Here is a 28,000-nt window from a genome sequence, read left to right as displayed (position 1 = left end):
GGGGGGGGGGGGGGGCTAGTTGCCCTCCAAACACTTTCGACTATGAAAAGGGGCACTAGTCCTTTGAATTTCCAATCGAATGAGCCTGTTTTGAAGTTTCTACGACAACGCCTTCTATGAAAACCTTAAATCCCACAGGGCATAACTTAAAACCCTTGCCCTTAGGGTTGTGGGGGAGTGTCCTCCTCAAAAACACATTTTTTATCGGGAAATCAACTACGCTGAACAAAATCGCTGTCTCGAAATTTTGATTGGATGTGTTTGGGGGAATGATGGGCGTGGGGGGGGGGCTAGTTTCCCTCTAATCACTTTCGACTATTAAAAAGGGCACTAGAACTCTCGATCTCCAATCGAATGAGCCCCTTTTGAAGTGTTTACGACAACCTCTTCCATATGAGGTGCCCTGCTTTAAAGGAAAAAAATAATAAATGGTACACTGTGCCAACATTGTTCTTATATGCCCTCAGGGCATAACTTAAACACTTGCCTCGAGGGTTTTGGGGGAGTGTCCTCCTCAAAAAGATATTTTCTATCTGGAAATCATCTCTGCTGAATAATATGGCTCTTTCAAAATTTTGATTGGATGCGTTTGGGGGAATGATGGGCGCGGGGGGCTAGTTGCCCTCTAATCACTTTCGACTATTAAAAACGGCACTAGCCATTCCAATTTCCAATCGAATGAGTCCTTTTCGAAGTTTCTACGACAACTCCTTCGATACGAAGTGCCCGGGTATGGAGAAAAAAAACACATTGTGCCCACATCGTTCTTTTCTTAGGCAGCGCTAGCGCTGCCTATGAAACACCATATTACATAACCTAATTAAACCAAAAGTGGTTATTTTTAGCCAGTGATTACTATAAACAAAAAACCTATTGTTTTAATAAGTTACCATTGTGAATCCCAGTTTTTTTGTGGGAGGGCTGTATTATCCCTGAAGTTTTTGTTATATGATCTCTTGGTCTATTTCAAACGAAATAGCTATAAAAAAAAATTTATCGGATGTATTTTGGGAAAAGAGGGTTGGCGGGGGGGGGGGGGGGACATTTACCATTGGATCACTTTTGACTCTTAAAAACGGAATTAGAAACTTTCAATTTATAATCATTTGAGTCCCTCCGAAGTTTATACGACAACCTCTTCCATGAGAAAAACTCTATATGCCCCCGGGATATAAATAACAATCCTTCCCCGGGATGTAGGTGGGGCGGGGGTGTATATCGACCCCGAAGCTTCTAATCTGACCGCTGGACTGTTTCAAACAAACTTGCTGTCTCAAAATTTTGATCGGATGCATTTGGAGGAAAGAGGGTGTGTTTATGAGGGGGGAGGGGTTGTATGAGCGAGGGGAGTGTAGATACCTTCCGATCACTTTTGACTGATAAAAACATAGAATGAGCCACCTTTGAAGTTTATGCGCGCCCCCCCCCCCTTACACAAAACCTTATACACCCCTGTGGCAGTTATCTGATGTTTGAACTATTTGTTAAGAATGGCTATCTTAAAATTTTTATCAGATGGGTTTGAGGAAAAAAGGGCGTCGAGGGGGCTAGTTGCCCTCAGATCTTTTTTGACTCTTATAAAGTGAACTAGAACTTTCAATTTACAATCAAATGAGCCCTTTCTTAAGTTTATACGAGCATCCCTTCCATAAGAACAATATATGCCCCCAGGGTATAACTTACAACGCCTGCCCCTGGTCCTGGGGGTTTTGTCGATACCAGAGTTTTTGTTATCTAATGTTTGAACTATTTCTAACAAAATGGCTATCTCAAAATGTGTATCTGGTACATCTGAGGATAAAAGGGCGTTGGGGTGCCAGCTACCCTCCGATTAGTTTTGACTCTTAAACGTGAACTGGAACTTTCAATTTCCAATCAAATGAGCCCTCTCTGAAGCTCATACGAGCATCCCTTACATAAGAACCATATATGCCCCCAGGGCATAACTTACAACGCCTGCCACGGTCCCTGGGGTTTGTGTCAACACCGTAGTTTTTGTTATCTGACCTTTTAACTATTTTTAATAAGATACCTATTTCAAAATGTTTATCTGATGTATTTGGGAGAAAAAGTGCGTAAGAGGGGGGCTAGTTGCCCTCTGATTACTTGACAGTCATGAAAAGGGCACTAGAACTTTCCATTTCCTATCGAATGAGCCCCCTTCGAAGTTTATACGACTATTTCAAACAAACTGGCTATGTCAAAATTCTGATCGGATGCATTTGGAGAAAAGAGGGCGTGCGTATGTGGGGTAGACACCTTCCGATTACTTTTGACTCATAAAAAGTCAAATGAGTCACTTTTGAAGTTTATACGACCACCTCTTACATAAAGACCTTATAAGCCCCCGGGACATAACTTAAAACACTTGCCCACGGGCTCTTGGGGGTTGTGTCGACCCTGGAGTTTTGTTATCTTATGATTGAACTATTAAAAAAAATATCTATCTCAAAATTTTTATCTGATGGGTTTGGGGAAAAGGGCGTGGGACTGGGGGGCTAGTTGCCCTCGGATCTCTTTTGACTCCTAGAAAGAATCAGAATCAGAATCATTTATTAACATAAAAGCTTTCGTAGTCAGGGTTTAAATCCCGACTATCGCGCTATTATTTACAAAGTGAACAAAGACACAAAAAAATTAATACACATGTCACTTATTGTAGACAGAAACATAAAAAGAAACAAACGAATTGCTGAAGCGATTAGTGCGACACTTGGGCTGGGCTAACTTTGTTGCTTTTGATCTTGTAGTTACTTTTTTTGTCAGCATTGGGGGTAATATATTTCTGTGTTTATCACTTGTCAGAAGAAACTGACCAAATTTACAGATAAGTTGAAAACGGCGATCGTGGAGTGACGGCAAATTTAGTTCAGACGGTGCTGATTCGTAATCGGTGTACTGATCAGACAGTATGGCCTTCACCGCTCTTTTCTGGACTGATTCGAGTACTTCGCTCATATAGGCAGTGTTCTGAACCTGTGGACCCCATACAGGGTACGCATACTCTAATAACGGGCGAATATATGCCAGGTAGGCTGAATTTAATTGCGGCACTGAAAAACCAAATCTTCGCATCAGTAAAAGGGTACGCATGGCACAGTTCGCCTTTTTCACTACCCCTTGGATGTGGAGGCTAAACGAACAGTCAACGCTGAACGTAACACCAAGTATAACTACCAACAATGCACTTTGGCATGATGGAAGGGGGCACTGAAAATCCCGTTTGAGAGGGTTAAATCTAAGAATTTGGGTTTTTGTTTTGTTGATTCGGAGGCTGTTTTCAGAACACTGGCCTCTAAAATTGACGATAAATGATTCACTGAACTGGGGAACGGTTTGAGACTTCTCAATGAGGTATTTTAAGAGGGTGGAAAGGTCATCTACGAATTTGAACCGTTCGTCAAAATCAGCAGGGACGAAGTGGGTCACTACCAAGAACAACAAGGCAGCGAGTTTAGTTCCTTGTGGGGCACCACACGTAAGCTCAGACCATTCCAAATCAGTCTCCCCTGGGTAGAGACCATATACACTCTGTAGTCGGTCGCGTAAGAAATCTATTATTAATAAGAGAATATGTCTGCAAGCTCCCATAACCTTCAGATTGTTCACTGCAGTATAATGGAGTATCAAGTCGAAGTTTTTTCTATAGTCGGCTAGGAGGAGATCCACAATTGTGCCTCCTTGGTCAAGCCACTCAACAATAAGGTGATACAGACGCACAAGATAAACAGTTGTACTACTACCTTCCAAGCACCCGTATTGGTATGGATCAAGAGAGCCCCGGACTTGTGACATAAGTTCACGATATATAAATGATTCCGCTACCTTAGAGAGGTTCGGAACTATCGAACTTTCAATTTCCAATCATAATGAACCCTCTCTAAAATTTATTCTATCATCCCTTCCATAGATAAACTTACAACACCTGCCCCCGGGCCCTGGGGGTTGTGTAGACACCAGAGTTTTTGCTATCTAACCTTTCAACTAATTTCATCAAAATGGAATCTGAAAATTTGTATTTGATGCATTTGGGAGAAAAGGGCATGTGGGGGGGGGGGGCTAGTTACCTTCTGATCTTTTTTTACTCTTAAAAAGTGAACTAGAATTTTCCCTTTCCAAACAAATGGGCTCTCTCTGATGTTTATAAGAGCATCCCTTCCATAAGAACCATATATGCCCCCATGGCATAACTTACAACGCGTACCCCCGGGCCCTGGGGGGTTTTGTCGACACCAGAGCTTGTTTGATCTGACCTTCCAATTCTGCCTAATAAAATGGCTAACTCAAAATTTTTATCTGATACATTTGCAGGGAAAAGGGCGTAGGGGGGGCTATCGGCCCTCTGATCACTTTTGACTCTTAAAGATTGAACTGGAACTTTCAATTTCCAGTCAAATGAGCCCTCTCTGAAGCTTATGAGAGCATTCCTTCCATAAGAATCATATATGCCCCCAGGAGATAACTTACAACACCTGCCCTCTGGCCCTGGGAGGTTGTGTCGACAACGGAATTTTTGTTATCTGACCTTTCAACTATTTTTAACAAAACAACCTCAAAATTTTTATCTGATGCATTTGGGGGGGAAAGGTCATTAGGGGGGGAGCCAGGTGCTCTCCGATCACTTTTGACTCTTAAACAGGGCACTAGAACTTCTGATTTCCAATTGAATGAGCGCCTTCCGAAGTTTACACTGCCATCCATTCCATATTAAATGCCTCTGGAAAAAAAAATAAATAGTAAAACATTGAAGCCTTATGGTCTTTATTATAGGCAACACTATAGCGTTGCCTCTGATGATGGGCGTGGTGGGCTAGTCACCTTCCAATCACTTTTGTCTCTAAAAAAGGCACTAGAACTTCCAATTTCCAGTCAGAGGAGTCTTCTCTAAAGCTTATATACCCCTTTCATAAGAACCTTATATCACCCCGGGGTATAACTTACAACCCTTGTCCCCAGGCACAGGGGGGCGTGGTTATGTCAACCCCGAAGATCTTTATATATAATCTTTAGACTATTCTGAGCAAAACTGCTATCTCATAATTGCTATCAGCTTAATTTGGGGAAAAGAGGGCGTCGGGGGGGGGGGGGGGGCTAGTTGCCTTCTGATCACTTTTGACTCTTAAAAAGGCCACAAGAACTTGTTATTTCTTGTCAAATGAACCACCTCCAATGTTTATACGACCACCACTTAAAAATATAATATGTTAATATTGGGCAACTGGCATAAATTATAGCAATGGCCTTGAGGATTCCAAGGGGGGGGGGTCATTCCTAGTGTGCCTTTCAATTAAGGTGAACAAAATAGCTTTGTCAAAACTTGAGTGGATGTGTTTGGGGAAATGGTGAGCGTGGATGGGGGCTAGTGGCCCTCCAATCCCTTTTGAATCTAAAAAAGGGCACTAGAATTTTTAATTTCCAATCGAATGAGCTCCTGTCGAGGTTTCTACAACAACTCCTTCTATACAAAATGCTTTGTTCATATAAGTACATTTCGTTATTGCATGACTGAATTTAGTAGTTTAGTCTGAAAGAAGAGTCTGGAAGTGCCTGACCCTTTAGTATTTTTCTCTTTCACATTTCCAGCAGAAGACTCAGGGATGAGTTCTGCGAAACATAATGCACATCAGACTGTAACTCAAACCCACTCCCTACTTCATTGTTGAAGTTCGCTCCTGGAACTAACTACATTCAAGCTGCTTGCCATTCCCCCTTGTCAAACTGTTTTTGCAACCACTACATCTTTCAAAAGTCAAAAGGCCCTAACAAACGGTGTTTTAATACTTTTGCAACCGCTGACCCCGCTCCACATAAAAAGGGCCCACATTTAGAAACCCCAGCTGTACATTCCACGTTTTTTTGTGAGGCCCTGTTAGCGCAGGCCCGATAGGCACAAGGTCCGGTGTAATCGCACCACGCAGTTCTGAAACACAACTTGTATTTCAAAGGGATAAAATATAGGGAAAACTAAAGAGTACGGTTTTCTGTTCGATTCTAGGCTGTTTCAGTTGGCAGTTCTGCGTGATCTAATCGGCAAATTTGCTAACAATTCAAATATAATTTCATGTGCTGTCTAGGCTAGAAATCACTAGGCAGCTATTGCTGGCGTTGGAAGTCTGAATAATGGGTTTGTGACATTTTAATGTCTCCTAAGGACATTATCAATTCAGAAGACTTAGATATGTCAGGAACATCTGATAAAAAATGCAGCCATTTCAGAAAAGAGTCATGCTTAACTAGGCTATCCTAGATCTAGCCTAATTGTTGAATACAAAAATCTGGGCCAACTCAAGAAAGTATGTAGTTTCATTGATAAAATTCTACTTTAGCTACTTTTGGCTATTTTGGAATGAGGTGGGATTAAAAAAATGAAAGTTTCAGGGATTTTTCTACAGGCTTAAATATGGGTCAATATCTACCAAATCATATTATTAAGTTAGGAATAAAGTGAATACACCATTTAACGCCTTTTTTTTATGCTGACTACGAATAAAATAAGCATTTCTATCGGAAATGAATTTCAGCCCCCCACCTATATATGCCAATTCAGGGATAGGTTAGGTTGGGTTAGGTATAGCCTATATAGGGGGGGGGCTGAAATTCATTTCCGATAGAAATGCTTATTATATTTGTAATCAGCATAAAAAAAGGCATCAAATGGTGTATTCACTTTATTTGAAACTCAATAATATGATTTTGTATATATTGACCAAAGTATGTCCCAGGAAGGTATTTTAAAGTACCTACCTCTACTCCTTCTCCCTCTAGAGGGTCTTGAAATTTGCTTACATGAGTGGTCTATACCCATTGAAATTTTGACAAAACAACATTTTACCTTAATTTTCAGTTATTAGTTTCTTTTTCTCTGGCTTTAGCTCTAAAAATATAATTTCAATTATTTGAGGAGAATTTTAAGCCATATCAATGTTTTATTTCCAAAATTTAGGAAATGGATTTGCATAGGCCTATCTTTAAAACAGTAAGTCTTTTCCAAATCATATTATTGACTTACAAATAAAGTGAATATACCACTTGATGCCTTTTTTTTATGCTCTTTACAAATATAATAGCCTCTTCAAAAGTAAAGTATAAAATATTATTCCAATGTGCCTTCTCTGACAATGCACCTCTTCCCTCTCCCCTGCCTGATGATCCCATAGATAGCCCTTAGAATGTAAAAAAAGAAAATACTGAAACAATGAGATTCTTACTTTAAAATTAGCATGATATTTCTATTAATCAGATTATCATGTTATCATCCACTTTTCAGAATCATTTCAAACAATATTTTGGTAAGTTACATACTCAGTCACAAACAAAGGTAAATTCCAGACTGAGAGAATAACTGGCTTAACATAAGAGTGAGTTATGATGCATGACTAGATTAAATTGACCAAGAAATACATTATTAAGGCTAAATATGGAACCATCCTGTGGGGGGGAGGTGAGGAGAATGTATTGTTAGAGTAGCAACTATTATGTTAAAAAGAAGCATAAAATAATCAATCTAATTGCACTGCTTTTATTTTATTTAGATGTTTGAGTTGACCTTAGAAAAATTGATTTTAAAGTTCATCTGTTAATGAAAAAATGTGAATGAAACTTCTGTATACTTAGAGAATCTATCTAGTACAATTTTTGCATATTATTTAGCAAGAATTGATTTTTATTTTTTATTAATTTAAAAACTTTTTCCACAAAATAAGTTTTTCAAAGAAAAGTAAAGAACTCCATTAAACAAAAAATTAGCAAAAATAAAATCAAATAATCTACCAAGCATGAAACTACCACAAATCAGCATTGATAAATAAATGAAACCCAAAACAAACAGAAATTACAATGATTAACCAAGTCAAACTCAAAACAAGCAGGAATTACCATAAGTTGGGTGCAAAACCCCTATGCCTTCCCATGGCCAGAACATAAGTTGCACTTTACTGAAAAAAACTAGTGTTTTTACTTCTTTAGCTTTCATAAATCAAGTGATATTAACCTCTTGATTGCAAAGCATCAGTGAATGTATAATAAACTTACACTGCAAATTCATTTGTATTTTTTCAGTAAAGTGCAAATTTTGTTCTGGCCTTGGGAAAGCATAGGGGTTTTGTGCCCAACTTGTGTTAATTTCTGCTTGTTTTGAGTTTGACTCAGTTAATTATTGTAATTTCTGTTTGTTTTGGGTTTCATTTATTTATTGATGCTGATTTGTGATAGTTTCATGCTTGGTAGATTATTTATTTTATTTTTGCTAATTTTTTGTTTGGAGTTCTTTACTTTTCTTTTAAAAACTTATTTTGTGGAAAAAGTTTTTTAAATTAATTTCTGTTAATTTTGTATTGACATAGTCTTTTCAGGGAAAAAGAAAATAACACTTTAAATGTTTTTGTTTTTAAGACTTTATAGTTTGTTGTTGTTGTTTGGGGTTTGATGCTTTCAACCAAAAGGTCATATGCGTTTGTATCAATCAATTATTCTGTGCCTTCTGTAATCACTAGCTTGCTTAGGTGTCACTTTGGTCAATATTCACTGATCCTGATCATGTATCACTTATCTTGCTATTAGTAGGGAGTAATTCCCCAGCAGCAACTGCCTGCATTGAAAAACAGGAATCAAAATGATGCAACTGTGCTTTGTCATACAGCAATTAAAATACATATACAACACAAATATAATACATAGTACATTTTCACATTATAACCTATTACATACCTCCATATATAAAAATTAATCAGATAAAATATGAAAGGATAGATAAGGATAATAAAACAAATAAGATAGAAAAAAGGATAACTCTAAAATAAAATAATATGGGAGGGGCATCATGACCATCAATATTAAAATGATATGGAGCCATCTACCATTTATCTTGCTTATATTAGGGGTTAACCCCATCAGCACCTGTCATCAGTTATAAACAGGAACCATAATGATGCAAATACCTTATCAAACAACAAATACAAATTTTATACAACTCAATTATAATAATAATGCATTTAACCTGTAACCTGTCACCTAGATCAAAATATAAACAAATAAGGCAACTCTAAGAAAGGAAACATGCAGGAAAAAAAAAACTTGAGGAATGAACCAAACCAGTAGTCTTAACCAAATTACTGAATAAGTTTGTGCTTGGTCAATCATGCCAAACCCAAGGGAAAACAATGGAGAGATAACTAGTCAATTGTCTGAGAAGGGGCCATTCTAGGTCTGGCCCTAGGTTGAATTGTAGCACCTTCTGTGCTAGGTACAGGCTCCTTTCCTTTACGTTTCCTTTCTGTTTTGCCAGGGTGGCTGGTATCTGCTGACATTGTGGAAAGGAATGAACCTTCTCTAATTAGGTTTCCATGTGACCTATTTGTGCTACTTACTAGGTTATCAACTGACTTATCTAGGCTAACTAGGTCAGGGCTGCTGGTATCTGCTGACATTGTGGGAAGGAATGGACCTTCTCTATTTAGGTTTTGAACTGACTTTTTTAGGCTACAGGCTGCATTTTGAAAAGGTCTTGGTGCTGACTTAGAAAGAAGTTCACAAATAGATGTAATAACCTGAGTTAGATCAGAGATCTGCTTTGCAACACCTTCAAACATGGCCATGTACCTCAAGTTGAGTTCCTCAGCTGATTAGTAGTCAGTGGAGGGAAAGAGTCTGTGTGTACTATGGGGATGCATTCTGTATTTTTAGGAAGTCCTTTCTTCAAAACCTCAGCAACAGTCCTCATGGAGACATTATTGGTGAAAGAGTAAGTTATAATTGCTTTCTCCTCCATGAATACTGGGCACTCCTTGGCATTAGCAGTATGGATACCAGTGTAGTTAGGGCACTTGAGTACCTGATCTTGCTTGACTGTTTTAGATTGGAGACATTCATTGAGTGTGTGTTGTCCAGTACCAAGTAGACATCTTCTGCCTCTGTGGCAATTTGAGGCAATATGGCCAAAACCTTGGCAATTGAAACACTGAATTACCTGGGGGATAAACTGCTTAACTGTATACCTTGCACCCCAAACAGAGATTTTCAGAGGAAACTGAACATCCCGATTAAAGGTGCAAACCAAAGGGATAATTGATGGGCTTTGGTTTTTAAAGGCCAATGTCACTTGTTGTATTCTGTCATCAAATTGGACCTTCTTGGTAAAATAATCCAGATGGGTGACTTCCTCTGATGGGAAAAAGACAATGCCTTTTCTGTTTCTGATTAAAGAAGGGTTAGAGCTAGGACCAAGCACAAACTTTACCTAGCATCCATTTACTGCTATATCTGAAATAGAAAGTATAGCAGCAGCTACTGACTGGTTCAGAGCTATTATGATAATGGAGCCATCTGGTCTAAGTCTTTCTAGCATTGAACCATAATGGCCCCTGCACTCATGATTTAGGAGATGTTGAAACAGTTTTTTGGCAATAACTGTTCTACATCCCAATGTCAACAGCCTAGGCCTACTGGTCTCATTTGGACCTTCAACACCTAAATCCAAAATCCTTACACTAGAGTTATTTGGGTCAGAGGTGACAGGACTACTAACCATCCTTTTAGTCATCACAAATAAAACCTCAAAGGGCTAAAACAATTTAAACAACAAAATTAAATCACAAAAGGAAATAAATTGTCAAATAAATAAAAAAATTAGGCTAGGCTACAAGCAGAGGGGGCCCTCAGTCAATAATAAATTAAGCAAGCAATATAAGTCAAAAGCAGGCACAGCACTAAGTTTCAAATCAGGGTATAAAGGGTTTGATAAGCACTTTTAAGCAATTGGAAGTTGCAATATGTAGGAATTTGTGAGATTTTGCAGCAAGCACATTAACAGTCAAAGCAAGCCAAAGGCAAAAAAATGCACAACAAAGCAAGTGAACAGGCGTCAGGGACCCCAAGGGGCAGAGCCCCTTGTGTTTTAATCAACAAACCGTGGCACAGAGCTGTCCCTACTAGGGAAATAGCAATTATGAATATATTTGGATCATTTCAATTTCAATTCGTCTTTTCTTCCACTCTTCAAATCAATCAGCGTATTATTTGTACTTTATTATTTGGCCTGCAAAATTTTGATTGGATGTGTTTTGGAAAATGGCGGGTGTGAGAGGGGTGTTAGTTGCTATCCAATCACTTTCAACTATTAAAAAAGGCACTAGCCCTTTCAATTTCCAATTGAATGAGCCCTTTTGAAGTTTCTACGACAACTCTTTCAATAAAAACTTTATATGCCCCCAGGGCATAACTTACCACCCTTGCCCTGAGGGCTGTAGGGGGAGGGGCTGTCATCCTTAAAGACGTTATTTCCAAAAGTTTCAACTATGTTGTGTAAAATGGCTATCTAAAAATTTGGATTAGATGTGTTTGGGGAAAAGGTGGGTGTGAGAGGAGGGTTAGTTGCCCTCAAATCACTTTTGAGTATTAAAAAGTATTATTTTCTATCTGGAAATCAACTATGCTGAACAAAATGGCTATCTCAAAATTTTGATTGGATATATTTGGGGGAATGATGGGTGGGGGGGGGGGCTAGCTGCCCTCCTATCACTTTCGAATATTAAACAGGGAACTAGAACTCTCAATTTGCAATCGAATGAGCCCCATTTGAAGTTTCTACGACAACCCCTTCCATATGAAGTACCCCTGCTCTAAAGGAAAAAAATAATATAAAGGACATTGTCCCAACATCGTTCTTATATGCCCTCAAGGCATAACTTAAAACCCTTGCCCAGAGGGTTGTGGAGGAGTGTCCTTCTCAAAAATATCTTTTCTGTCTGAAAATCAACTACGCTGAACAAAATGGCTATCTCAAAATTTTGATTGGATGTGTTTGGGGGAATGATGGGTGGGGGGGGGGCTAGTTGCCCTCCAATCACTTTTGACTATTAAAAAAGGCACTAGAACTCAATTTACCATCGAATGAGCCCCTTTTGAAGTTTATACAATGACCCCTTCCATATGAAATACCCTTCTCTAAAGGAAAAAAATGATAAATAGTACATTGTGCCAACATCGTTCTTGTATGCCCTCGCAGCATAACTTAAAAACCTGTCCCCGACTGATTTGGGGATGTGTCCTCCTCAACAACATATTTTCTATCTGAAAATCAACTATGCTGAACAAAATGGCTAGCTCAAAATTTTGATTGGATGTGTTTGGGGGAATGATGGGTGTGGGGGGGGGGCTAGTTGCCCTCAAATCACTTTCGACTATTAAAAGTGGCACTAGCCCTTTGATTTTCCAATCAAATGAGCCTTTTTTGAAGTTTCTACAACAATGCCTTCTATAAAAACCCTATATGCCCCCAGGGCATAACTTAAAACCCTTGCCCTGAGGGTTGTGGGGGAATGTCCCTCTCAAAAACAAATTTTCTATCTTGAAATCAACTATGCTGAACAAAATGGCTATCTCAAAATTTTGATTGGTTGTGTTTGGGGGAATGATGGGCGGGGGGGGGGGGCTAGTTGCCCTCCAATCACTTTTGACTATTAAAAAGGGTAGATTTCCAATCAAATGCACCTGTTTTGAAGTTTCTACGACAACGCCTTCTATAAAAACCTTATATGTCCCCAGGGCATAACTTAAAACCCTTGCCCTGAGGTTTGTGGGGAAGTGTCCTCCTCAAAAACATATTTTCTATCTGGAAATCAACTATGCTGAACAAAATGACTCTCGAAATTTGGATTGGATGTGTTTGGGGGAATTATGGGCGGGGGGGGGGGGGGCTAGTTGTCCTCCAATCACTTTTGACTATTAAAAAGGGCCTTAGAACTCTCAATTTCCAATCAAATGAGCCCCTTTTGAAGTCTATACGACAACCCTTTCCATTTGAAGGGCTCTGCTCTAAAGGAAAAAAAATAATGAAGGGTACATTGTGCCAACATTGTTCTTATATGCCCTCAGGGCATAACTTAAAACCCTTGCCCCGAGGGTTGTGGGGAAGTGTCCTCCTCAAAAAGATATTTTCTATCTGGAAATCAACTATGCTGAACAAAATGACTGCATCAAAATTTTGACTGGAAGTGTTTGGGGAAATGATCGGCATGGGGGGGATGGTTGCCCTCCAATCACTTTTGACTATTAAAAAGGGCACTAGCCACTCCAATTTCTAATTGAATGAGCCCTTTTCGAAGTTTCTACAACAACTCCTTTGATATGATGTGGGTATGGAGTATGGAGAAAATGGAGTTAGGAAAGAAAATGAAGTTTTTTCTCCGGGTATGGAGAAAAAAAAAAAACACATTGTGCCCACATTGTTCTTTACTTAGGCAGCGCTAGTGCGCTGCCTATGAAATATGTTTCCTTCATGAGAGTAGATATCCTAAACTGATACCAAGGCCATTGAAGGTCAATGCCCTTTAAATAGAGAAGGGGTAGAGGTAGATATTTCAGAATACCTCCCCAGGGGGCTATTGCACTGTGCAGAAAGTGGGGTAGCAAAGTAGCAATGCTATTTGGCAGTTTTCAAATTTCTTGGCAGATTTTGTCTGAAAATACCATTTTTACACATAAAAATACTTTCACTCAAAGCAAAGCTATCAAAACACAAGTTGTGCTGCTAAAGTGTTGACAGCTTTTGGAATTCTGCTACTGACAACTTTGGAACTTTTTCCCTACCTAGGGCCATTGATGCTCTGGATTTGTTCTTGGGAATTTCATTCACCTTCCTCAATTACTTTTCAAGATAGAAAAATGCCTCTCATGTAGAATTTTTTTTCCTCTTTGGGGGAAATGCTATAATAGCAAAAAGACACTAGGTCATCTGCCCAATTTCCTGTTTAACACTCCTCCCTAATGTAATAGGGTAGGACCAGTGAGATAGTACGTTCCTTCAAAGGGAATACTATAAAACAAAAACAGTAGTTCCTTGTTTGATGCTCTCCCCAAATAGAATAGTTGCTGTTCTACCATTTGGGTAACACTGGAGAGTCGTGGCTATTCTGAAGGAAAAGTTCTAAAAAACAAAAAGAGTAGTACAATTTGATTCTTTATTTAATGCTCTTTTCAGAAATAATTGTGGTAGTTTAAATTACCAAAAATCAAACTTGCTAGTATAATAAATGGATATTATGTATGTCAGTTAGTGAGGAAAGGGCTGCAGGAAATCTGCTGCATCCCTTTTTGTGAGCCATGATTTTGCCAATTAAGCTTTGTTGAGATTAGTTTCAAATATTTCACTAGTTGGTGAAATCACAGACATGTTGCTATGATACATGGTTTCCAACCAGGCAGATCAGTCGAAACCAATCTGATTGACTCGTATAATTACATAACTGAGCTCCTCGATCAAGGTCTCCCAGTGGATATGGTCTTGCTAGACTTTGCTAAAGCCTTCGATAAAGTCTGCCATCGAAGGCTTCATTTGAAACTGAAGGCACTTGGAATTCAAGAGGGAGTGGTGGACTGGATCACGTCTTTCCTAAAGGGAAGAAAGCAGCAGGTCAGAGTTTTTGGTGAAGGTGGCAGAGCTTACTACTCCGAAATAGCTGAGGTCTTAAGCGGGGTTCCTCAAGGAACAGTTTTGGGACCTACACTCTTCAATGTATATATTAATGACGCTCCAAGAACCGTTACAAGCAAGCTTAGCCTGTACGCGGACGACTCGAAGTTCATTGGTCCTGTCGGAACTCAGCAAGGTGTTACCTCAATACAGTCAGATCTTGACAGCTTTGGCAAATGGGCCAAGATATGGAGGCTCGAGTTTAATGTAAAAAAGTGCAAGGTTCTCCATTTTGGAAGAAATAACCCATAATGGCAATACTCGATGTCAGCAAATGCTGGTGTGAGACAGCCACTCTCTGAGAGTACCTCTGAAAGAGATCTGGGGGTCATTGTAGACAAAGACCTTAATTTCAACTGCCACACCTGAGCTGCAGTAGCAAAGGCGAACCAAACTTTTGGTCTCATCAAACGTACAATGACAAGTAGATCCCCTGCAATAATCACAAAACTTTACAAGAGCCTAGTGAGACCGAGATTAGAATTTGGAATGTGTGTCGCCACGCCAATTAATAAAACAGACCAGATGGCTCTCAAGTCTGTCCAAAGACGGGCGTCAAAATGCGTAAAGGGGCTCAGAGACAAAGAGTATGCATGCCGACTGCAGAGCCTCAAGCTACCAACTCTGACATACCGTCGGCGAAGAGGTGATATGATAATGACCTACAAACTGCTCAAGTCCGATGACAAGGACCTCTTTCAGCCTGCCCAGTAATCAAGAACCTGGGGTCATTCAGCAAAGCCTTTTCGGAAGCGTGCTAATACAAGGAAGAGTAACCATTTCTTCTCCAGCTGCATCATAAGCCTCTGGAACAATCTGAGCAAAACAACAGTGAGTTCACCATCCGTTGACAGTTTCAAAGCCAATCTCAATAAGGAATGGGAAACCAAACTATGGCTCATGCAATGGGATGAAGCTGATGTCCCGTGGCCCTATCATCACTAACTGGCGTACACTGGACTCGTCCATATCGCTAGCAAGTGCGATTTAAGGTAATTTAAGGTAATGATCATTCCACTGGCTTTTGATAGTGTAAGAGAAAAAATGGTTCCTCATTCTTATGTTTACACTCTTGCAGAACAGCTTTGCTTGATGGCTTCTGGTTCTTAATGACTGGGCAGGCTGGAGAACTTCTTTGCTGTTGGACTGGAACAGCCTGTTGGTCATTATTATGTTGCCACTTTCTGGACAGTATTTTAATGTTGGTACCTTGATGCTCTATAGTTGACTCATGTTTTCTTTACCTTTAAATGTTTTTGCCAATATTGTTGTCTATCTTTGGACATATTTGAGAGCCATCTGGTCCATTTTATTTACTGGTGTTGTGGTATATACTCTAAACTCTGATCCTGGTATTAAATCATGAAATTTTGAAGAGTCACTTTATGTCACTTCCTTTGATGCACATGCCTGGGCTTTAGTGACAAGTTCTGGGTCTTTTAAATACACTTTGTGAAGGGTTCCATAGAAATTAATTTCCATGTAGTTTATGGTTTACTGGAGAAAGTAAGTAGACATAGCAGTCCCTTTAATTGGATTTTAGCTCTGCTTGGGTTACTTGTTGTCTCTGTTGCAGGTGCAAAAATAATAGATATGAATCACAAGGGCAAAGAGAAATGGATATCCACCTTACTATGACAAAGAAGCAGGCACAAAGAGAAAACTGTACTTTGCAAAACTAGATTCTGATCATAGGCAGCACAACCTAGGTAAAGAAAAATGTTGGTACAATGTTCTTTTTTTTTTTGTGTTGGTTGGTTTTAGACCAGGGCACTTTGTATCAAAAGAGTTGTCATAGAAACTTGGAAAAGGGCTCATTGAATTGGAAATTCAAAGGGCTTGTGCCCTTTTTGATAGTTGAAAATGATTGGAAGCCAACTAACACCACTTCCATGCCCACCATTTCACCAAACGCATCTAATCAAAATTTTGAGATAGCCATTTTGTTCAACATAGTTGAAAGATATAGAAATTATTCCTTTCAGGGGGACACTCTCTCCACAGTTCTTAGGACAAGGGTTGTAATTTATACCCTGGGGGCATATAAGGTTTTTTATTGAAAGCGTTGTTGTAGAAACTTCAAATAGAGCTCATTCAATTGGAAATTGAGAAATTAGGTTATTGAGGATGACAAAGCCCCTACAGCCCTCAGGGCGAGGGTTGTAAGTCTTGTCCTGGGGACATATAAGGTTTTTATAGAAAGCATTGTTGTAAAAACTTCAAAAAGGATTCATTCAATTGGAAATTGAAATGGCTAGTGCCCTTTTTAATAGTTGAAAGTGATGGGAGGGCAACTAACCTCCCTCTCATGCCCACCATTTTCCCAAATCATAATTTTGAGATACCCATTTTGTTCAAAATAGTTGAAAGTTCTGGAAATTATGTCTTTGAGGATGACAAACCCACCACACCCCTCAGGGCAAGGGTTGTAAGTTATGCCCTTGGGGTATATAAGGTTTTTATAGATAGCGTTGTAGTAGAAACTTCAAAAAGGGCTCATTCAGTTGGAAATTGAAAGGGCTAGTGCTCTTTTTAATAGTCAAAAGTGATTGGAGGGCAACTAACCCCCCTCACACACCCACCATTTCCCCAAACACATGCAATCAAAATTCTGAGATTCAATTTTGTTCAAAATAGTTGAAAGTTTTGGAAATCAGGTCTTTGAGGATGATAACCCCCCCCCCCCCCCACCTCCGCACACCCCTCAGGGCAAGGAACCCCAAGCTTTCTAAAAGCCATGATATGGGTTTTTCTCTACTGAAAAAAATTCTTTCAAATCTTTTTACTTTTATATCTTTAAGGTATCTAAAATTAATTACGATTTTAACGATAAAACTTGAGCATATGTATATTAAGCTGACAATGCACATTTTTTTCAGTAAACCCATTTGATTTTTTCAGTTAAGTACAAATTATATTCTGGCTTTTAGAAAGCTTAGGGGTTTAAAACCCTGCTCATATTAATTACTCTTCGTTTTAAGTTTCACTCTGTTTTTGATTTTCATTTCTGTCCGTTTTGAGTTTCATTCATTTGGGGACGGTGATTTGCGTTAGTTCTAGACTTGATAGATGATTTGATTATATTTGTTCATTTTTGGTTTAATGGAGTTCTTTACTTTTTTTGGAAGAAGTTATTTTGTGGAAAAAGTTTTTTTTAATTAATCACATAAAACATTAGTTTTGCCTTCAGCTCCAAATCAGGTACAATGCCCTACCCACGGATGTAAAAGATGCCAAAGAACTGTGATGACAGACCACAACCACTGAAGTTGCTTCCAATATGCCTGGCTACTCCTGTCCCTCTAAATAGAGTTGGATTTCCAAATGATCTTTAGAGTTGATTAAACAGAGGTGTATTTCAAGCCGCCTTAGCAAGCAGTCAAAAGCTGAACTAAGAAAGCACATCAAATAAAGCATAAGAAAAAGCCATATCTACCACTGGAAAGAATTTGCTCATAAACTTAGAAAACTCAGTGCAAAACTATGATTCCAGATGTACACATCAAATTTTAAAGGCAACTGCTAGAGAGAAGTCCTCTGTACCTGACTCTATCAAAGATAAACAAGGCAATACCATAACAAATTGTACTGAAAAAATTGAGCAATGAAAAATACATTTTCGCAAACTTCTAATCCCCAATGTAAGCATGACTATAAAAGTAGAAAACATGCCACCCTTGGTCTTGAAGGAGCCATACAATATACATCCTTGATGAAAATGTACCATACCATACTCTGCCAGCCCTTGATGAAAATGTCAACATCATCCAAAACCTTAAATGCCACAAATCTTGTGCTGGGGATGGTATCCCGCCTAAGATTTACAAAGCCCCCCCCCCCCCCTCTTATTTGCAAACCAGTTGCTTCTTTTATTTACAGAAATATGAAAAACCAAGAATTTCTCAAAGGACTGGAAATGTCAGTCATCCTCCCCATTTACAAAAAAAGGAAAAGACAGAGCATGTTAATCATTGAGGGATATTGCTCATAGACTTCCCAACCAAATTATTTGCTGCCATTCTACTATGTAGAATCCAAACAGCAAGAAATAAGTTAACACAGGAAAACCAGTGTGGATTCTGGTCTGGCAGAGGCTTCTTGGATCAGATTTTTGTCCTCTGCTTGATCATGTAAAAAATGCAGAAGGTACACACCCTCTTATCAACATATTTATAGACTATCTTGCCACCTTTGATTCAATTGAACAAAGATTCTCAATGAAGATGAAGATGGCATGCTACAAGAATTTGTTGACATCTTGGTAACTCATTACAAAGGATGTGTATTCTGGGTTAGAGTCCACAGGGAAGAGTAATCACTGTTCAATGTGGAGTGGAGATGAAGCAAGGCTGTATATTCTCACAAGTCCTCTTTATTTATTGTATCAATTGGATCCTACTTGAAGGAATAGTAGTTGGTAGAAATGTCCACTGACAGACCTTGAATACGCAGACAGCATAATCCTTCTTGCACCAGATCCAAACTCAGTTCAGCAAATGTTTGACAAAGTGGCACATTCCTCAGCCTATAAATAAACACAAAGAAAATAAAAGCTCTTGATTTGAACATCACTACAGAACCCTTAAATTTTCTCCATTTGAAAAGTTGACAGTTTTGTTTATCTGGGATCTGAAGCAGATTTGAAGGGGGGATATGGTCAAGATGTCAACAGAAGAATATTTGGAGCTCAAGCAGTTTTTGCTCAGCTTTGTAAATATATTAGTATCCATCAAGAATTCAGCTTGTGAACAAATATAACCATATCAGAGGCAATGCTATAGCGTTGCCTATAGTATAGGCCATACAGCTCCAATGTTTTATTATTATTATTTTTTTTTTCCCAGAGGCACTTCATATAGAAGGGGTTATTGTAGAAACTTCAAAGGGGGCTCATTCAATTGGAAATCGAGAGTTCTAGTGCCATTTTTAAGGGTCAAAAGTGATAGGAAGGCAACTAACACCCCTTCCATGCCCACCATTTCCCCATTCACATCCAATCAAAATTTTGAGACAGTCATTTTTGTGTTACATAGTTGATTTCCACATAGAAATTATGTCTTTGAGGAGAATACTCCCCCCACAGCCCTCAGGCACGGGTTGTAAGTTATGCCCTGGGGGCATATAAGGTTTTTATAGAAAGCTTTGTTGTAGAACTTCAAAAAGGGCTAATTTGATTGGAAACTCAAAGGGCTAGTCCCTCTTTTAATAGTCAAAAGTGATTGGAGGGCAACTAACTCCCCTCTCACGCCCACCTTTTCCCCAAACACATCCAATCAGAATTTTGAGATAGTCATTTTGTTCAACGTAGTTGAAAATTCTGGAAATTAATTCTTTGAGGATAACACCCCCCCCCCCCCCCCCACAGTCCTCAGGACAAGGGTTGTAAGTTATGTCCTGGGGGTATATAATGTTTATATAGAAAGCATTGTCATAGAAACTTCAAAAAGGGCTCATTTGATTGGAAATTTAAATGGGTAGTGCCCTTTATAATAGTCAAAAGTGATTGGAAGGCAACTAACACCCCTTCCACGCCCACCATTTCCCCAAACACATCCAATCAAAATTTTGAGATAACCATTTTGTTCAACATAGTTTAAAGCTCTGGAAATTATATCTTTGAACACGATACTCCCCCAGCAGTGTTCAGGGCAAGGGTTATAAGTTATGCCCTGGGGGCATATATGTTTCTTATGGAAGAATTGCTTGTATAAACTTCAGAGAGGGCTCATTTGATTGGAAGTTGAAAGTTTTAGTTTACTTTTTAAGCATCAAAAGACATTGGAGGGTAACCAGCCCCTCTCCCACGCCCTTTCTTCCCTAATACATCCAATAAAAATTATGAGATAGCTATTTTGTTAAAAATAGTTCAAAGATCATATAACAAAAACTCCAGTGTCAACACAACCCCCCGGGGCCCAGGGGATGGGGTTGTAAGTTATACCCTGGGGGCATATATAGTTTTTATGGAATAGATGCTTGTATAAACTTCAGAGAAGGCTAATTTGATTGGAAATTGAAAGTTCTAGTTCACTTTTTAAGAGTCAAAAGACATTGGAGGGCTCCTATCCCCCTCCACGCCCATTTTCCTCAAACCCATCCAATAAGAGATTTGAAATAAAAAAAAAATTTAATAGTTCAAAGACCATATAAAGAAAACTCTGGGGTCGACACAGCCCCTTGGCCTGAGGGCAGGCGTTATTATACCCTGGGGCAATACATGGTTCTTATGGAAGGGATGCTTGTAAAAACTTAAGAGAGGGCTCATTTGATTGGAAATTGAAAGTTCTAGTTCAGTTTTTCAGAGTCAAAAGAGATTGGAGGGCAATAAGCCCCCCTCCTTATGCCCCTATTTCTCCAAATGTATCCAATAAAAATTTTGAGATAGCCATTAAGTTAAAAATTGTTCAAAAGTCAGATAACAAAAACTCAAATGTCAACACAACCCCCAGGGCCTGGGGGTTGGCGTTGTAAGTTATGCCCTGGGGCATATATGGTTCTTATGAAAGGGATACTCGTATAAACTTCATAGAGGGCTTATTTAATTGGAAATTGAAAGTTCGAGTTCACTTCTTAACAGTCAAAAGAGATCCGAGATCAACTAGCCCCCCTCCCTACGCCTTCTTTTTCCAAACCCATCTGATGGAAATTTTGAGATAGACATTTTGTTAAAAATAGTTCAAAGGTCGGATAAGAAAAACTCTGGTGTCAATACAACCCCCTACGGCCCAGGGGAAGGCGTTCTAATTTATGTCCTAAAGGCATGTATGGTTCTTATGAAAGGGAGGCTTGTATAAACTTAAAAATAAAAGAGTCAAGAGATTTAAGGGCAACTCGCCCCCCCCCCCCACGTCTTTTTTTCCCTAAACCCATCCGCTACAAATTTTGAGATAGCCAGTTTTTTAAAAATTGCTCAAAAATTAGATAACAGAAACTCCAGTGTCAACACAACCCCTAAGAGCCTGGGCTTTAGGCATTGTTAGTGTTGTCCCGAGGGTGTATATGGTTCTTATGACAGGGATGCTTGTATAAACTTCAGAGAGGGTTCATTTTATTGGAAATTGAAAGTTCTAGTTCACTTTTTTAGAGTTAAAAGATATCCAAGGGCAACTAGCTCCCCCCCCTCCCCATAGCTTGTATAAACTTAAAAATAAAAGAGTCAAGAGGCTTAAGGGCAACTAGCCCCCCCCCAAGTCTTTTTCCCCCAAACCCTTCTGCTACAAATTTTGAGATAGCCAGTTTTTAAAAAATTGTTCAAAAATTAGATAACAGAAACTCCAGTGTCAACACAACCCCTAAGAGCCTGGGCTTTAGGCATTGTTAGTGTTGTCCCGAGGGTGTATATGGTTCTTATGACAGGGATGCTTGTATAAACTTCAGAGAGGGTTCATTTTATTGGAAATTGAAAGTTCTAGTTCACTTTTTTAGAGTCAAAAGGTATCCAAGGGCAACTAGCTCCCCCCCCCCCTCCACATACCCATTTTTCCCCAAGCTTATCCGATAAAATTTTTTAAATAGCCATTTCATTAAAAATGGTTCAAAGGTCGGATAAGAAAAACTCCTGCGTCAGCGCAACCCCCCAGATCCGGAGGCAGGCGTGGTAAGTAATGCTCTGGGGTAAATATGGTTCTTGTCGAAGAGATGCTTGTATAAACTTGGAGAGGGCTTATTTGATTGGAAATTGAAAGTTCTCGTTTTCTTTTTAAGAGTCAAAAGAGATTGGAGGGCAATTAGCCCCCCCCCCTTCCATGCCCTAAATGCATCAGATAAAAATTTTGAGACAGACTTTGTGTTAAAAATAGTTCAAAGTTCAGATAACAAAAACTCCGGGGTGGATATAGCCCCCCCCCCCAGGGCCCGGGGTAGCCATTGTAAGTTATACACAGGGGGTATATACGGTTGTTATGGAAGGGAAACTTGTATAAACTTCATAGAAGGCTCATTTGATTGAAAATTGAAAGTTGTAATTCACTTTTTAAGAGTTAAAAGTGACTGGAGGGCAGCTAGCCTCCCCCCATACTCCATTAATTTTTTTTCCCAGAGGCACTTCATATAGAAGGGGTCGTTGCATAAACTTCAAAGGGTGCTTATTCGATTGGAAATCAAGAGTTCTAGTGCCCTTTTTAAGAGTCAAAAGTGATCGGAGGGCAACTAGCCCCCCAAGCTTTTTTCCCCCAAATAAATCTGATAAAAAATTTAAGGTAGCCATTTTGTTAAAAATAGTTCAAAGATCATATAAAAAAAATCCTTTACGCATGGCCATTTCGTTAAAAATAGTTCAAAGGTCAGATAAGAAAAAGTCATATGTTGACGCAACCCCCCAGGGCCTGGGGCAGGTGTTTTAAGTATTGCTCTAGGGGCATATATGGTTCTTAAGAAAGTATGCTCATATAAACTTTGGAGAGGGCTCATTTGATTGGAAATTGAAAATTCTAGTTCACTTTTAAAGAGTCAAAAGTTATTGGGGGGGGGGCAATCTAATTTACTTTTAAAGAGTCAAAAGTTATCGGGGGGGGGGGCAACTAGCCCCGCCCCCTCCATGCTCGTTTTTCCTCAAACCCATCCAATAAGAACTTTGAGATAGCCATTTTTTTAGAAATAGTTCAAAGGTCATGTAATGAAAACTCCGGGGTCGACACAACCCCCCAGGGCCAGGAGGCAGGCGTTGCAAGTAATGCTCTGGGGTCATATAAAGTTCTTAGGGAAGGGATGCTCGTATAAACTTCGAAGAGGGCTCATATGATTGGAAATTGAAAATTCTCGTGCACTTTTTAAGACTAAAAAAAGATCGGAAGGCATCTACCCCCCCCCCCTTCTCCACGCTCTATTTTCCTCAAACCCATCTGATAAGAGCTTTGAGCGAGCCATTTCTTTCAAAATGGTTTAAAGATCATATAACGAAAAGTCTGGGGTCGACTCAATCCTTTAGGGCCCGGGGTAGGCGTTGTAAGTTATGCCTGGGGGGCATATATAGCTGTTATGGACGGGATGCTTGTATAAACTTCAGAGAGGCTCATTTGATTGGAAATTGAAAGTTCTAGTTCTGTTTTTAAGAGTCAAAAGAGATCAGAGGACAACTATCTCCCATACCCATTTCCCCCCAAAAGTATCCGATAAAAATTTTGAGATGGCCATTTTGTTAAAAATAGTTCAAAGGTCAGATACAAATCTCCGGTGTTGACACAACCACCTAGTGCCCGGGGGCAGGCGTTGCAAGTTATGCCCTGGGAGGATATATGGTTCGTATAGAAGGGATGCTCGTATAAACTTCAGAGAGGGCTAATTTGAATTGAAATTGAAAGTTCTAGTTCAATTTTTATGAGTCAAAAGAGATCGGAGGGCCCCTAGCGCCCCCCCCCCCCCCGCCCGTTTTCCCAAACCCATCCAATACGAATTTTGGGATAGCCATTTTTTAAATAGTTCAAAGGTCACATAACAAAAACTCCGGTGTCAACACAACCCCCCAGGGCCCGGAGGGCAGGCATTGTAAGCTATGTCCTGGGGCCGTATATGGTTCTTATGATCCCGATAAAAGTTTTGATATGACCATTTTGTTTAAAATAGTTCAAAGGTCAGATAACAAAAATTCTGGTGTCGACGCAGCCCCTCCGGGCCCGGGGGGCAGGCATTGTAAGCTATGTCCTGGGGCCGTATATGATTCTTGTGAAAGGGATGCTCGTATAAACTTCAGAGAGGGCTCATTTGAATGGAAATTAAAAGTTCTAGTTCATAGTCACTAGTTCTAGTCAGAGTGAAAAAAGATTGGAGGGCAAGTAACCCCTCCCGCCCTCCACGCCTTTGGGTTTATCAGATGGATAAACCAATCCGATAAAAATTTGAGGTTATTATTTTGCTAAAAATAGTTCAAACATCAGATATTAAAACTCCGGGGTCTACACCCCCCCCCCCGGGCTCAGGGACAGGCGTTGTAAGTTATACTCTGGGGGTATAAATGGTTCTTATAGAAGGGATGCTCATATAAACTTCAGAGGGCTCATTTGATTGAAAATAGAAAGTTCTTGTTCACTTCTAAGAGTCTAAAGAGATTGAAGGGCAATTAGCCCCCCTCCCTCCACGCCCTTTTTCCCCCAAATCCACCCAATAAAAATTTTGAGATAGCCATTTTGTTAAAAATAGTTTAAACATCAGATAATAAAAACTCCAAGGTTGACACAAACCCATTTTTTCACTTTGATATTCTTACTTTGATACTAGTTTTGATACTTTGATGACCATTTGATTTTTTTTTAAAGTTTGATGTTGAAATAAGGGATTTTTAAACCTTGAAACTTTTACAATAATACAAACAAAAACTTCCCGAAAAATGAGTTTTTCAAAGAAAAGTAAAGGTCATTTTAAACTTAAGCTCAGCAGATATAAATACCTGTTAGAATTCAAACTATAAACGACCAGAAATTACAATTAAAGAATAAATGAAACCCAAAACCAACATAAATTAAATAAACAATCATAGCAAAAAACATAAAACAAATAATAATATAAATGAATAAATAGATCTTAAAGTGAGCAATGCTTAGATTGAATATGAATATCAAGCTTAAAACGAAAAAAAATATTTTGCTATTGAGGTATAAATGAAACTTAAAACAAATAGAAATTAAATAAACAATCAGTGCAAACAAACATACAATAGATACTAATGTAAAAGAATTAATAAATTCTAAAACGAGTAAAACTTAAATTGAATATGCAAATCAAACTTGAAACGAAAAAAAATTACTACAAACAAGAGTTTGGGTATCGCCTCGTTCTCTCACTGTGAAAGTCTAAAACCTACTGCGTCATTGGCGCTTCACTGAAAACTATATATGTCTTGAAGAGTCTTGGAAAGTATAAACAAAATCAAATTGAATATTTGATATATAATGACATTAATTGTTGAAATATCTATCAGTTCAAGACTTTATTTCACGGTAATTTTATTTTCATTTCCAATGCTGTAAAAACTGGAAAAGAAAATATTTGCAATATAATTCGTTTTCAGTGAATTGCCAATGATGCAGTAGGCTTTTGGTTTCTACAGTTAAGGAAGAGGACAGTATCCAAACTCTTGTTTGTAGTGAAACTATATTCCTCTCGAACAACTCTAGAAAGAACTAATAAATTAAACTGAATATTTTATGTATAATGATATTAATTACTGAAAGCTCATTAGTTCAAAATGTTACAATAATTTTAATGTTTATCTTCAATATTAAGTACAAAAGAAAATATTTGTAATAAAAATAGTTTTCAGGTTGTAGACTTTTACAGTGAGAGAAGGAGGCGATACCTCCTTCTCGAAACTCTTGTTTTTAGTGATTTTTGTTTGTTTTAAGCTTGATTTGCATATTCAATTTAAGTTTCACTCTTTTTAGAATTTATTAATTCATTTACATTAATATCTAATGTATGTTTGTTTGAATTCATTGTTCATTTGATTTCTGTTTGTTTTAAGTTTCCTTTATACTTCAATAGCAAAATATTTTGTTTTGTTTTAAGCATGATTTTCATATTCAATCTAAGCATTACTCGCTTTAAGATCTATTTATTCATTTATATTATTACTTGTTGTATGTTTTTGCTATGATTGTTTATTTAATTTCTGTTCGTTTTCGGTTCATTTACCCTTTAATAGTAATTTCTGGTCGTTTTGAGTTTGAATTTTAACAGGTATTTATATCTGCTGAGCTTAAGTTTGAAATGGCCTTTACTTTTCTTTGTAAAAATTATTTTTCGGAAATTTTTTTTTTAACTAATATAAGTCAATGGTTAGGACAGTCCTACTCTATGGTGTTGAATTGTGACCTGTCAAAGCAGCTTACAGACGTGCTCTAGAGGAAATAAATAAGAGTTCCAAATAGGTACAGGTCCTTTACCAAGTGGTCTAGAGGTTTTTGACCACCATTGTCTATGGTCAGTTTTATGCTTCTGGACATCAGATCATGCTTCAAACAGTGATATGGGGTGCTATTGTTTCAGCATCAACAAATTCTCAAGCATCATCAAGCTCTGCTGGCTTGGACTCGTTTTGTGTTGCCCCACCAAACACCTCATTAAACAAATACTTCTTGGTGAACCCTTATCAACATGGTATAGAAGAAGAAAAAAAAAATGCAATTTAAGATTAGTGGTTACTTGCTCTGCATAGGCAAGATTTGGAGCCTGCTGGAAGTTTCTGTATATTTGGCTACAAATGCGACAAGCAGTGACTAAAGTCTGCCAAAGAATTGGCAAAAAACTGGCCATCATGGGAGACCCTCATTCAGTATTATTGTTTAGATGCATCTTGTTAGATGCATCTTGCATATTGTTTAGAAGCATATTGTTTAGGTGAGATAGAAGCATCTGGTTCTGCTGCAAGTATCACAAAGCCATATGATTTCATTTAGTCCACAGTTGGGAAAGCCTAGTTGGGAAAGAATAGAAATCCAATAGATCATTTTGAGTAAAATAACAACACTTTTTTTTACATTTCTATAGACAATAGTTTTCAGTATCAGTCAAGATCGAAACAAGACACCTGAAGGTTCTCTTTTAAGACCATGGGTCAAGAGCAATTAAGAGCCATCTGTCACAAAACCAGGTTGTTTTTCTGGGAATTAGCTTTTTTCTAGTATTCTTGCAAATAGTCCAGTGTTTTATTTTAAAAATGCCAAAGAGTTTTTGGAAAAAGAAAAGAGTTACCATGTTACACAGAAATCATAGAATTTGCCCTAAACATTTTCAAAAGACCCTCTCATATTTCCCAGGGGAAACAACTCAAGCAAATCTTTTCGTATTGGAAGAAGACTTTGTGAAATATAAGAAATCTTATAAATACTTGTTAATTGTGACTGATATATTTAGCCTTTTTTTTAATGTGTTCCCTTTAAAGCCAAAGAGAGCTCACCAAGCTGCTAAACATTTAGACTGACCATGTCTTGTTCACCTTTCCAGATATTACAGTTTGATTGTGGAAAATAATTTTTAAGGGCAATTTTTAAGTTGGAATATTAAAGAACAAACCACAGAGAATCAGGCAGTGAAGTCACTCAAGTATGGCACTGTATCCCAGAGAAGCAACTTTTCAAAAAATACTTGTTTATATTATCTTGTCAAAAGATAATTGTGTTTCATCATCATGCATATTTGATTCAGTTTTTGTTGAAAATTGCATTTTATTTTAATATTTAGGTTACTATGGGCTAGAGTTCGTTTATTAATATAAATTATGGTTGTTACTCGTGATTATGAGAGAATTCTTGCCAATCTAATTGACAAATAGTCTTTGATTTATTCTGGCTTGTGTTTTTTATTCAGTCTTTCTTTTGCTCTTTTAAGTTGCTTCAAAACCCTCATTTTTCTTGGCTATTCAATTTTTTTCTTGTTTGTCATATGCCAATCCTGCTTGTGTTTTGCTTCTAACTTTCACAGCTCACAGAACTAATATAATTTTATTTCGGCTAATATTTAACCATTTGAAAGTTATAATTACCTGTACCAGGGGCAGATCTAGAGCAAAATCCTGGGGGGGGGGACATATGACAAGGGCAC

At 38.4% G+C, this 28,000-nt stretch overlaps 2 protein-coding genes across 2 annotated transcripts in view; one reads left to right on the top strand and one right to left on the bottom strand.

Moving 5' to 3' along the window:
* Window positions 1-3,795, bottom strand: part of LOC148950674 (uncharacterized) — a 96,670-nt gene extending 92,875 nt beyond the window's left edge. The window contains exon 1 of the mRNA XM_089091917.1: window positions 2,876-3,795. Coding sequence (XP_088948043.1) covers window positions 2,876-3,795 — 920 coding nt within the window. The remainder of the gene's footprint in view (window positions 1-2,875) is intronic.
* Window positions 3,796-6,032: 2,237 nt separating this feature from the next.
* Window positions 6,033-28,000, top strand: part of LOC148950672 (uncharacterized) — a 122,265-nt gene continuing 100,297 nt past the window's right edge. Inside the window, exon 1 of the mRNA XM_089091700.1 lies at window positions 6,033-6,124. Within this exon, the coding sequence (XP_088947826.1) occupies window positions 6,121-6,124 (4 nt within the window). The 5' untranslated portion in view covers window positions 6,033-6,120. The remainder of the gene's footprint in view (window positions 6,125-28,000) is intronic.

Source organism: Artemia sp. Qi Xiang Cuo, chromosome 7, assembly GCF_049724085.1.
Source record: "Artemia sp. Qi Xiang Cuo chromosome 7, ASM4972408v1, whole genome shotgun sequence".
Taxonomy (NCBI): domain Eukaryota; kingdom Metazoa; phylum Arthropoda; class Branchiopoda; order Anostraca; family Artemiidae; genus Artemia; species Artemia sp. Qi Xiang Cuo.
The sequence above is the reverse complement of the archived record's forward strand: the minus strand, read 5'-3'. Positions and strand labels throughout refer to the sequence as shown.